A 12,716-nucleotide genomic window follows, 5' to 3' on the forward strand; every position below is an offset into this window, starting at 1 on the left:
ATAACTAATGGCATGATGGGCAAAGCAAAAATGGACCTTATAGGAAAACAGGAGGCTGGCCATGGTGGCTCACGCCTGTAATCTCAGTGCTTTGGGAGGCTAAGCTGGGAGGATTGCTTGAGGCCAGGAGTTTGAGATCAGCTTGGACAGCCAAGGCAGAGGATCACTTGAGCCCAGCAGATCGGGGCTACAGTGAGCTATGATCACACCACGGCACTTCCAGCCTGAGCAATGGAGTGAGACCCTGTCTCATGAGAAAAATAAAAAGAAAAATGGGCTTAGAGCTGAAAAGGAGGTAAAAAAGACATGCAATATTTCTGATGAAAAAATAAAAGGCTTCTGAATGTGTGTGCATGTGGTGGAGAGGGGGAGGGCAGGCAGTGGGAAGGTGCACACCAAAGGCAAAAGAGGATCTGAGCCAAGGACAAAACGAGAGAAGCGTTCTCCCGCCCAAGCTCTGTAATTATTTCTGCAGGAAGACAGCCTTGCTATGTGTCTCACAAGTCACCATTACTTCAAGGAAACATGGCAGATGACAAGTTAACTTCCAGGATTTTCTCTCAAAAGTAGATTAGGGAATAAAGCTCTAACACACTGACAAGCGAAGTTGTAGACTCTAAATGCTCAATACAAAGCACTTACCAGGCAGAGGCAAAAACAACTGTCAGATCTTTGGGGGAAAAAAATCAGTTCATCCAATGAGTAAAGAAAACAAATGGATTTTTAAAAGTTGACATTAAAAATCTAGCAAGTCAGTGACTGTGCCCATAAAATAGCACCTACAACTGGAGTGACCATATAAGTTATCCTCCAAAACAGGACACTTTGAAACATGCCAGGACTGTTCCAGGTAAGCCAGTGTGGATATCTCCCTAGCTGTTTCCTGACTGTCAATAAACCTGTCAATCATCATGTATAATAACTACAATGGTCCCCAGAGGAATTGGCCATAATTACAAAGCTGAACCACAGATGGTCCTTTTTAACACTTGTCCTTTTCCTTCTCATTCCATATTCATGGTGGGAAATACCCAAGAGCGCTTTGCCATTACAGCATGGCAGTTGCTAAAACTGACCTCAGAACCAAAGGGCAACACTAATTTCCAGAGCACACTGGATTCAATTCGGTCTTTCTTCTGGATTTGCTAGTCACAGACCAGCTCCCTATGACAACCGGCTAGGGCTATATAAACTGCTGAGGAAATGCCTGTCTCCTGTTGAGGGAGCAACTCTTAGTTAGGGCCCTTGAGGTCTAGTGACACAGAACCTCGATGATGAAAGAAGCAGCTTCCCAGAGGGTGACAAACTGGATGGGGTGCTTTCCCCCACCCCCTCTTATAACCAATACTTATGAGAGTCTAGAGTAAGCCATGCATGTCCTAAGTGATAGAGCAGAGGGGAGAAGGACCAAAAGCCTGTCAACCCTACTAAAATACTGCTTAGTCTTTTGCAATCACAAACCTGACAGCATATCAGAATTACCAGGGAAGTTTTAAAAAAATATAGTGCCTTGTCACATAAAAACCTGTACACAAACATTCATGGCAGAATTAATTATGGCAGCCAAGACAGAAAGAATCCAAATGTGCAACAACTGATGAATGGATAATAAAAATGTGACATGTGCATAAAACAGAATTGTTTTCAGCAACAAAGAATACAGCACTGACATTCTACAACATGGATGAAGCTTGGAAACATGCTATGTCAAAGAAGGCCACATACTGTATGATTCCATTCACACGAAATGCCCCTACAGGCCAATCTAGACAGAATGTAACCATGGATGTCTGGGACTGGGTGTGGGGAGGATGAGACAGACAGCTGATGGGCACAGGGTTTCTTTTTTAGGGTGACGAGAATGCTCTAAAATTGACTGTAGCGACAGCTGTACGACTTGAATATACAAAAACCCCCTGAATTATATACTCTAAATGAGTGAATTGTGCAGTATGCAAATTATGCCAATAAAGCAGACAAGAAGTACCATGCTTGGGTCTCAATCTCAAAGACTATGATTCGGTTGGTTTACACTTGAGCAGGAAACCATCTGATTTTAATATTCAGCACTGAGAACCCTCAGGATAGATGGAATGATTCAAATGCTTAAGTTTTTATTTTTTTTTCTTTCCTTTGAGAAGTTTTTTTATTATAAAATTTAATTTAAAAACTTACATCTTTCCTTCCTTTTTTGTCTCAGTCTTGTGACTATTTACATATTCTTGTATCATAACAGTTACATTATTCTATAAGGATATTTAAAAGAGGTATGGCATAGACAGAATGAAGAAGAGATGAGCCACAGGAAGGTCAAGGCTGAGACCCATCAGATCCATCTGGCTTTCTTCCCAAGGTTGGAGTTACCACAGGCGCAGTCTGCATTTAGGCTTTTGAGGAACTGGCATGTATTGCTGTGGAGTCACTAGTTCTTTGTAATTCTACAGCTGAAAACAGACAAGCCACCTGAGGGAGACCTCATGTTTAACAGTGACCTTCCCTGACTGCTGGCCGCAGCTGGCCCATGTTCCCACCTCGTATGGAAGACAGGAGACACTGGCCCTCTGGTTCAGATCTGTGCAGTACACTCAATGAACGAGTGGCCTCTTCTCATACATGCGGGCACATCTAACATGGGAATGCAGTCTAAAGTAAGCATCTGGGGTATGAACCCACCCAGTTGCACTGTCACCACTGCCTCTGGGGCATTTGCATGGCCTTCATGGTTGGGGGACAGCCTCAACTTTCCCTCCCATGCCTTCGTGATCTGTGGGAATGGGCCTCACTGGGAAATGCCAGCTGGCTGGTCTCCCCTGTGGACAGGTGACCTCCTGTGATGGCCTGGCCTGCTTTACAATGGAGAAACCACCCTATGGGCTCACATGGCCAGGAGCCCTGTGCTGCTGTGTAATGCCACCTGGACCAAGCAGAGGCCAGTGGCCCCACATATCCAACTGGACATGACCATGACTGCTGGGCCTGCAGCTCCTCCTGACATACCTGAGAGTTATCTCCTTCCCTCCTGGCCTGCCATGAAGTGACAGCTCTACCTCTGAGATCTTGTTAGAAGAACATAAAATGCATAGTCACAGCATGCGGAAGGCTGTGAACCAAAGCATGGGAGACTTAATTGTAAAGCAACAAACCACTTTCCCCAACCCAAGACACTATGTGACCCACGATGGGTGCTGCTGGGGTCACCAGGGGATAATCTGGGAAGAGTTGGAAACACTCCCGTCAAGGGTGGGAGCCACTGACCTAAGCAGAAATCACAGATGAGCAGGGACTAGGATGAGAGGTGTGCGAGATCACATACTCAGAAACAAGAAGAGCACAAGCCACAAGAAGCCAGACCGCATATGCCACAAAACCAGAATCAGCTGAGCATGTGGCACCCTCACATGAGGGTGGCCATGAGGTTCACCAGGAGAGATCACACAGAGGGAGCACCCTTGGGGATTAGGGAGGCCATAAGACTCCTAAGGGAGACCACACAGAGGGAGCACTCTCGGGAATCAGAGAGGCCAGGAGGCTCACCAGGGGAGACACAGGAAGGGAGCACCCTCAGGAATCAGGAAGGCTGTGAGGGTCACCACGGGAGACCACAGGAAGGGAACACCCTCAGGAATCAGCAATGCCATGAGAGTCACCAAAAGAGAACACATGGAGGGAGTGCTCTCAGGAATCAGGGAGGCCAGGAGGCTCACCAGAGGAGACCACATGGAGGGAGCACCCTCAGGAATCAGTGAAGCTGGGAGGCTGACCAGGGGAGATCACATGGAGGGAATGTCCTTAGGAAGCAGGGAGGTCAGAGGCTCCTATGGGGAACCACATGGAGGGAGTGCCCTCCAGAAGCAGGGAGGCCAGGAGGCTCACCAGGATAAACCACAGGTCTGCTTTGTGGTTCACAGAAAAGTCCAAGACAAATGAGCCCAGTCCCATGTACTCACTGGTCAGAACAACAATCTCAGTTTCATAATTTAACCTGACAACTGCCAGATGGTCGAAAACACCCTAGTTCAGCAGGACATACAATAATAACAATAATAATAATAATAATAATCTATAGCAGGTATTCATTAAATATTTATTACTCAAGTGGACAGTAAATAATTTCATCCAACAATCTTTAAACTGCTTAAAACTATGACAATATCTAACTTTTCCAAATTCATATGGCCTTATTCTTTCCTTGCTCTAGCTGTTAAAAGCTTCATAATTCTATGTCTTATTAAAAAATCCCTATGTTCTTGGTGAATTAACTGGTAGCATTATAAAATTATTTCAGTTAAAATGGAAAGGTAGAATTCCTGCCAGAGTCACCCAGCTGCCAAGCATCTGAACTGAAATAAAAATATGAAGTAGATTTTATATCACCCTCCAAAAGTTCATGACCCACATCCTATCATTAAGACTTTATTTAGACAGTGTTGATTTTATGTGACATTTACTGTTCATAAAATATTCTAATTACACAAAAGACGCCTGAGTATTAAAAAGCATCCACACTTGGAGAAGTGAGAAGGACAGAAGCCTGAGAAGGACTTTCTTCAGAAAGCCTCTGCCTCGGAACAACCACCGCCGTGACATCATCTCAAGGTCATACATTGAAAGCGCTCTTGGGAGCTATTGTATACAGTTGGTGTTTTTAATTTTTCATGTTTTGTTCAAAGATGTGGTCTTCATTTTAATTGGGAAGAGAAATCTTTTTCTTCCATCTCATACTCGTCCATCCACTTTTGCAGGTCTTTTGCACTGTGTATCGTCCATAACTTGGCAAAATGCTTTAGCCTTTTCCTGGGGGAAACAATAAAACACTGCTTATTTAATAAATGAGTTAACAAGTCTCCTCAGAAGCTGTGAAGTCCATGACAGCAGAACCCAGGCAACTCCGTGGGAAGGAAGCTGTGGCAGCACCATCATGGGAAGTTGCTTTTGCACATGCTGCCGTAACCAAGTGCCACTGCTGCCACTCGCTTTCCCTTAAAGCCCCCATACCCATGGGGAGGCTGCCCTCCCCCATCTTTGGCCTGTGTACACCTGAAGACCAAACACGCCTGTGGGTGCTTCACAGATGAAAAGGAGACCGACTTAATAAAACAAAGTGAATGAGAGTAAAATGCCAGGATAACACAGACTGATGTTTTTCTGCAAAACAGCAACCCAGGTAAGTATAGGGCCTGGAGCTAGATAGTCTGAGTTCCAAATACATGACAACACCAGCAGTCGTGCGACCCGGATAGGTACCCAGCCCTATCATGAGAATGGCAACAGTTCCTGACTTGCCATCCTCACAGCCTGCCGTAAGCATGAGGGACTCATGTGTGTGAAACATCAGCGTGGTGCTGGCACAAATGCCGTTGCAGATGACCAGACAAGTGCTCAGACTGTGACCACCAACAAGCAGCAACTGTGGTGACAAGCCCACAAGGCGTAGGCCACTAGAACTTCTCTGATCTAGGCAATGGATTGAGGTGATAAACTCTCTTAGAGAAAAGATAATATAACAGAGTATCCTGATAGATGGGCAGAGTCCATCCTGAGGCAACCTCCTCTTCTAAAGTCTCATCTTGTCAAGACAATTGTATAGGTTTCACAATGTCACATTCTTGCTACGGGGAGTTAAAATATTTGTGAGTAATCTGTGAATATTCTTGCCCTTGCTTTATGGGCTACACAGCAGCAGTAAGTATAAACCATCACATTTTATTGCCATCTTGTATATATATATTCCTTGTAGTAAAGTGTTATTCTAGCTTTTTCAGGGAAAAAGAATAATAACAATAAGATAACAACAGAAGTGGAATTAAATTTATTTTTAGATTTTGCAGAGAAACTCAAGGGTTAGATTTATTTTTAAAATTTTAGTCTGGTGCAGTGGCTCACACCTATAATCCCAGCACTTTAGGAGAATGAGACAGGATGATGGCTTAAGGCCAGGAGTTCAAGACGAGCCTGGGCAATACAGTGAGACTGTATCTCTGTATATTCTCATAGATCATTTTCTCCCAGGAAACATTTTATATTAATCTTTCTTGCAACAGAAATAGGTGGGAACAGATTCCACTTATTTGCTTCTGATTTGGCATTGTGGGCATGAGCCAGCTGAGTGTCAACAGGAGGCTATGTGCCACAAGCTACATCCCATGTTCTGGATCTAGCCAACCATACACCAGGGTAAGGGTGGAACAGGCAGAACCCCAGAGGAGGGAGGCGGAGGTAGAGGAACGACTACACAAGTATGCCTCAGCATGCAGGTTGAAACCTGTTTCTTTTATTTTGGGGGAGAGGGGGTTGGAGTCTCACTCTTGTCACCCAGGCTGGAGTGTAGTGGCATGCTCACAGCCACTGCAGCCTCGATCTTCTGGGTTTAGGTGATCCTTCTGCCTCAGCCTTCCAAGTAGCTGGTACTACAGATGCACGCCACCACACCTGGCTAGTTTTTGTGATTTATTGTAGAGAAGAAGTCTCACCAAGTTGTCCAGGCTGGTCTCAAACTCCTAGGCTCAAGCTATCCTCTTGCCTGGGCCTCCCAAAATGCTGAGCCATAGCACCCGGCCAGTTACTTTAACTAGCATTATAAGCATTAACTTTCAATTCTGAAACTCAGAACTAAAGAGTACTCTTGGTGTATCCTTGTATAAAAAAGGGATCATGGGTCACCAGCTGAGATTTCTTATGTGGCTTGAGGGCACACAAGCAGATCTGAGTGGGCAGGGTGGGGGAGGAGGTAGATGGGGGCTTGAATTGTTTTATAATTTATTTGGAAAAACAAAAAGCTGGAATCTACTATTTATTAGTAAGATATTGGATCTAACTGAAGCTGTATGGATCACAAAGATGACATTTTCATTCATAACCTGACAGAGCCCTCAATTTCTGAGCACAATCACTATATCTCGGATTGTAACATACGATTAAAGAAATCTTCTGTAGATTCTAAACACTGACGTTTCTTTCAGTAACTTTTTGTACAACTGAATGTTTTAAACAACTAATACGTTGGTACCTATTAAGGAGTTAACGTAATTCTTTAGAGAAATGACCAAAAAGCCAAATTAGCACCTTCATAAAGATCTGATGAACAAATAGAGATGGACTCAGCCCACCTGAGCCTCCCGAGAGCTGTTCCCTTGACCACAATTAAATGGTTCAGAACACTGGAAAGGCCCTAGCACGTGGAGCTGTCATGAGTAGACAGGACAGTCCTCTTTCTCAGACAACTCAGAAGCTTTCGTTAGGAACTAGAAAAGCAGCAAGTCATCCTGACCTTTTCATGTTCACTAATCCTTCCAGCTCCTTGGACTTGAGAGCGGCCTTCTCCAAAATCTCCCCAGGAACATCTGCCAGCTTAGCCACATTTAATCCGTAACTCCTTGCCGCAACACCTCTGGTTATTTGATAGAGAAAAGTGACATAGTCAGGGACTTGTTCTTCTTCGCCTGTGAAATAAAGAAAAAAGAAAAGGAGATCAAAACCATGCCTGAAAATTGGAATGAATTAAAGGTTAAAAGAAAATGTGTGAGTTCTAAAAACTTTCTTAAAATTTACAATCTGAAAAAAAATTCCACTGTTTCTAAACACCAGCTAGCTCCTTTTACCCATTTTACATATCTAGAGAAAATATTGTTTTGAAAATGCTTTTACATTTAGGATCCATCTCTTAGTTTATGTAACAGGTTTTTGACAATGATTCATTGCCAAATTTGAAATGAGCTTCTATAGCAAAAAGAAAATTAGCCGAACATGTTGGCTACACCTGCAATCCCAGCACTTTGGGAGGCCAAGGCAGGAGGATCACTTGAGGCCAGGAGTTAGAGAGCAGCCTGGGCAATACAGTGAGACTTCATCCCTAAAAAAAATTTTAAAAATTAGTTGGGTGTGGTGCTGTGCCCCTATAGTCCCAACTACTCAGGAGGCTGAGAAGGGAGAATTACTTGAGCCCAGGAGTTTGAGGCTGCAATGAGCTATGACTATACCACTGCACTCCAGCCTGGGCAACACAGCCAGACCCTGTCTCTAAAAAGGAACAAACATACAAAAAACAGAATGATTCGGATACAATATAATTTCTCCTTAAAAAAAGAGGAATATTACATGTTGCACAGCTTAACAAGACTGAGATGTTCAGGTTTATTGGATGTCCTGATTAACTAAGAACTGTGCAAGCTGAAGGGCAGGCTCAGTCTACCCAGACACCATTCGGGACTGAGGGGCGGGTTCTATCTGAGGAGGCTGCTAGCCTCACTTCTGGTGTCTGCCTCCTTGGGAGTCACCACAGCTAAAGGAGGCTTTACCCAGTTCATACTCCATGGACAGCCCGGTTAGGCAGCCGTTGTTATGGGGCTGGCAGGTGGCCTCCAGGACGGGCTTCCTGGTGCCCTGCCCTTGTGTCCTTCCCTGTCTCTGAGCAGGGCTGACCCAGCAATGCGCATCTATGAAAACAACATGGCAAACATGATGAATGTCACTTTAGAGATTAAGGTACAAGAGACCTGGTTTCTGTCTTGGGCCTTCACACTCTCTCATCAGATGGTTCTGAGGGAAACAGGTGCCACGCTGTGGCAGCCCACGGAGAGGACCAAGGAGACAGTGGATGGCCCTGACAAAGTCAGCGAGGATCTGAGCCTCTGAAGCAACAAATGAGCCGGGATATGGATTCTACAAAGTCTCCAACAGTCACAAGTGAGCCTGGATGTGGATTCTGTGAGGCCTCCTACAGCCGTGTGAGCTGATGGGAGCCTAGAAGTGATACTCTGGCCAGTGTCATGGCTGTAGCTCTGCGATAGACGCCAATGGAGAGCCATTCAACTGAGTTGCCCCTGGATTCCTGACCACAGAAATTATGAGCTAATAAATGTTTGCTGCTTTAGGCTGCTATGTTTTGGGGGTAATTTGTTTCATGTTGTTTGGAAATTACCCCAAACTAATAAAACTAATAGAGGGTGTAAAGGCCTGGCCTTCACCCCAAGTTGAGGCACCCCTGAAATGCCACTTGGCCTCAGTTTCTTACAGGTCTGGCGAAAGCCTCCTTACAGCCACACAGCCCACCATGGCCCAGTGCTACCTGCAGGTGTTGGTCATGAGGCACCACAATGGATCCTTGGATGCAAACCTCAGAGGCTGCTTACTGAAGAACCGTCTGACTGACACACATACACATACACACATATGTGTGCGTGCATGAACTTAGAGCCTAAAGGCCTGGGATGTGGTCAACTGCAGTAACTAACATCAACTGACAGCACCACACTTGGTTCCATCTTAGATACAGTGAGAATGCCTGAGGATGCAGTGTAGCTTTTATTATGATAGTCAGCAAATTGCAGTGTTGCAAGAATGTCCAAGGTGGGAGGGTCTCAGTGCTTTCTGCAGCCCCAGTGCGCTTATGATACGCTTACCAACAGCTCTTTCTCATACACTTTTTTACTTCATAAGTGTGTCTGCCTTTACTCCTCAATCAGCTAAAAACTAAAAGGCAAAAGCTGGTATACAACAGTGAAAGAGGACCAGGGAGTGTTCCTTACCCACCTCTGAGAATTCTGCAGCAGAGAAGAGCCTTCAAGATGGTGTGGGACAAGGGGTGGAGATGCCAGGTCTCGGCCCATTCTTGTCACAGAACCTAAGGATGCCCTTACTCCATGAGAGTTAGGGACATGGACTAGGCCATGGGTGGGAAGAGACAAGACCTAGAGGCCAGCACCTGCCACCGATAATGTGTCTCAGTCTCTAGGCTCCCGAGAAGCCAAGACCGGCCACTGAACAGTGCGTCTCATGCTCCAGGCTCCTCAGAAGTCAGCGCCCACCACGCGACAGTGTGTCTCATGCTCCAGGCTCCTGAGAAGCCAGCACCAGCCACTGAACAGTGTGTCTCATGGTTCAGGCTTCCAAAAAGCCAGTGCTGGCCATCCAACAGTGTGTCTCACTCTCTAGGCTCCCAAGAAGCCAGGGCCTGGCACCCAACAGTGTGTCTCATGCTCCAGGCTCCCAAGAAGCCAGCACTGGCCATTGAACAGTGTGTCTCATGGTCCAGGATTCTAAGAAGCCAGCACGCGCTACCCAACAGTGTGTCTCACGCTCCAGGCTTCCAAAAAGCCAGCGATGCCCGCCCAACCGTATGTCTTACTCTCTAGGCTCCCAAGAAGTCAGCACCAGCCACTGAACAGTGTGTCTCATGCTCTAGGCTCCTGAGAAGCCAGCACCAGCCATCTAATAGTTTGTCTCATGCTCTAGACTCTCAAGATCAAGAATCATTGAAGCAATAGGCATCAAGGAGCAGATTCTTCTCATCTTCAAGACAGAAAAGCAGCCTCTGCTTCCACTGCATTTGCACCAACTGGCTTCCTTGCATCCAGGCTCCCCTGCAGAATCCAGCCTTCACGCCAGTTTTTCTACAGCAAGATTCATCCACCTATCTGTCCATCTGCCTGTCCAGCCAGCACTTTCTGAGAGTCTACTAAATGCCACAAACCCCTATTTAAAAATTTCTCTGCTGATGGTTTTTTAATTTTTTGCAGTATATAGGTAGGTAGGTAGGTAGATGATTGATAGATGATAGATAATAGATGATAGATAAATGATAGACGAATGATAGATGATTGTTAGATGATGGATGATAGATCAATGATATAGATAGACAATGGACAGATAGTAGATGATAGACAGATGACAGGTGATAAATGATAGATAGATAATAGATAATATATGATAGGTAGATAGACAGAGATAGTTATGACAACAACATGGAAGATGATACTGCTCTGAATACCATGTCAACACACACCATGCACACAACTACTGGGTCTGTCGTCCTCTGTGGTCTCCTCAGTGACCATGTCCCCAAGGTAGAGTATACCCACTTTTCACAATCACCTGGGGACTCTTTCTGCAGCTGTGTGCTCCATCACCCCTCATTGTGGTGTATATGCATGTGTGTATGTATGTGTGAGATGGAACTAAGAGGCAGAGAGTGCCAGATGAAGAGAAGATGAATAAAACCTGTTTCTTGACAGCCTCATAGCAAAGTTCTGGAAAAGGATGTCACCACTTACAAGCTATGTCCTTAAATGACATCACAGAGATGTCTACCTGGCACTGCTCAGAGTCAGTAAAAGTAGTAATTCAGGTTTCTGCTCATTATAGGAAAGCTTAGCAGTGTGTCTTAAAGGCAGACTTCTCTAGGCAGTGGTTAAAGAGTCGTGTGCTCATAAATGGTCTCTGAGGTTGCTTTTAGGATCTATCCATCAGCATGTGGAGGGGGAGGAAGGCAGGGAACCTATCCAAGACAACACAGATTAGACTTCCTGACTTCTTCTCCACTACGTCACCATGGTAATGGACAGCTCACATCCTGAAGCCACCCAGAGGCCTCACAGCCCTGTACTGACAACCTGTGCAATGGCTCTAACTTATCTGAAGAGGAATAATCAGGTGGGTTTAGAATGAAGTGTAGAGTGGCCAGAAGGGAGCAAGTAACTAGCAATGCTTCCAGTGAAATTCTGAGTGAAAATGGTTTCTACCTAAAATCCTCACCCTCGTGGAATTATAACAGACGTGGAGGTATGACAGAGACATCTTCATTCATACCAAATCTCCAAACTTTAACCTCATCTTTAACTGATATTCATAATAGGCTACCTAGAATTTACGCCACCCCTGAGAAAACTCTGATTTCGTAAGAAATTAACTCCCTAACAAGTTAACTCAGGGGATTAACCAGTTCCAAAAGTCAAGCCTGATTCATCTTGACCCATCCAAGTCATTCCTGCTATCCTCAGGTCTAAGGACTACTTTAAGAGTGAGCCTGCATTTCAATTCTGAAAATAAGATTGGACAACTGTGAAAGACTAGGAGGCACCTGAGAAAAAGCTCCCTTGCTCCTAAGGAGTCACTGGCCCCTTTCTTCCTCTGGACGTTGCCAGTTCTAGATGTAGTACCTAGAAGAACCATGGTTGCCCTGCCTAGCTTGATGGAGGCCTGCATGCATGGAGGAGGAGTTGCCGCCCATGCTTCTGTAGAGGGTCCTGGAATGGAGATGGCTCATGCTGTATCTTCATCACCTGAGCCAGGGTGGGTCCATTGTCTGTTACATGTACTCCTGTGCTCAGAGGGGGTAAGGGAAGCCCTAGGACATGGCAGAGTATGGGTCACATAAGCAAGACAGTATAGGTCACATGAGCAAGAGGACATGCTCCTAGAGGAAGGCCCCACAGGGACAGAGCAGGACCCCCTCAGGTTCAACCATGTGGAAAACATCCAGGAAGCATTTCCCGAAACTATGGAGGGCACTGGAGATGTGGACACGAACCCAGAAATGAAATAAAAAATGAGAACAAGGTGATTGCTACCTTGGAGAAATAGAAGTAAAAGAAAGAAAATGTGCTTGTCTTCACACAGGTTCCACAGTAAGCAGCACTTACAAGCAGTAACAAAAAATTGTGACATGGCTATACCAGGAGGAGAGAGGAAGACAGGCTGGGGACTCCACCCAGCATGTGAAAAGCCTACCCAGGAGGTACAGGTTGAGGTGTCAAGGGGGAAAGTCTGCATGTCCTCCAGAAGCAGGGCAGAGATGGGGACAGACCAGGGGAGGCCGAGGAGTCAAGGGGGAAAGCTGTACTGTTGGGAGCTGGCCACGGAGGCCCACTGAGCATTAGGGAATCAGGAAGGGCCGTTGACCCCAAGACCACTAGGATGCGTTCGGGAGCTATTGACCCCAT

General features: G+C 45.5%; 1 protein-coding gene across 1 annotated transcript in view; it reads right to left on the reverse strand.

The window, feature by feature from the left end:
* Positions 1-4,065: 4,065 nt before the first annotated feature.
* Positions 4,066-12,716, reverse strand: part of MSH3 (mutS homolog 3) — a 166,991-nt gene continuing 158,340 nt past the window's right edge. The window contains exons 23-24 of the mRNA XM_008048264.2: positions 7,268-7,439; positions 4,066-4,794 (exon numbers count right to left, since the gene is read on the reverse strand). Of these exons, the coding sequence (XP_008046455.1) occupies positions 4,680-4,794; positions 7,268-7,439 (287 nt within the window). The 3' untranslated portion in view covers positions 4,066-4,679. The remainder of the gene's footprint in view (positions 4,795-7,267; positions 7,440-12,716) is intronic.

The sequence above is a fragment of the Carlito syrichta genome, unplaced genomic scaffold (genome assembly GCF_000164805.1).
Source record: "Carlito syrichta isolate Samal-C Ts95f unplaced genomic scaffold, Tarsius_syrichta-2.0.1 Scaffold123293, whole genome shotgun sequence".
Taxonomy (NCBI): domain Eukaryota; kingdom Metazoa; phylum Chordata; class Mammalia; order Primates; family Tarsiidae; genus Carlito; species Carlito syrichta.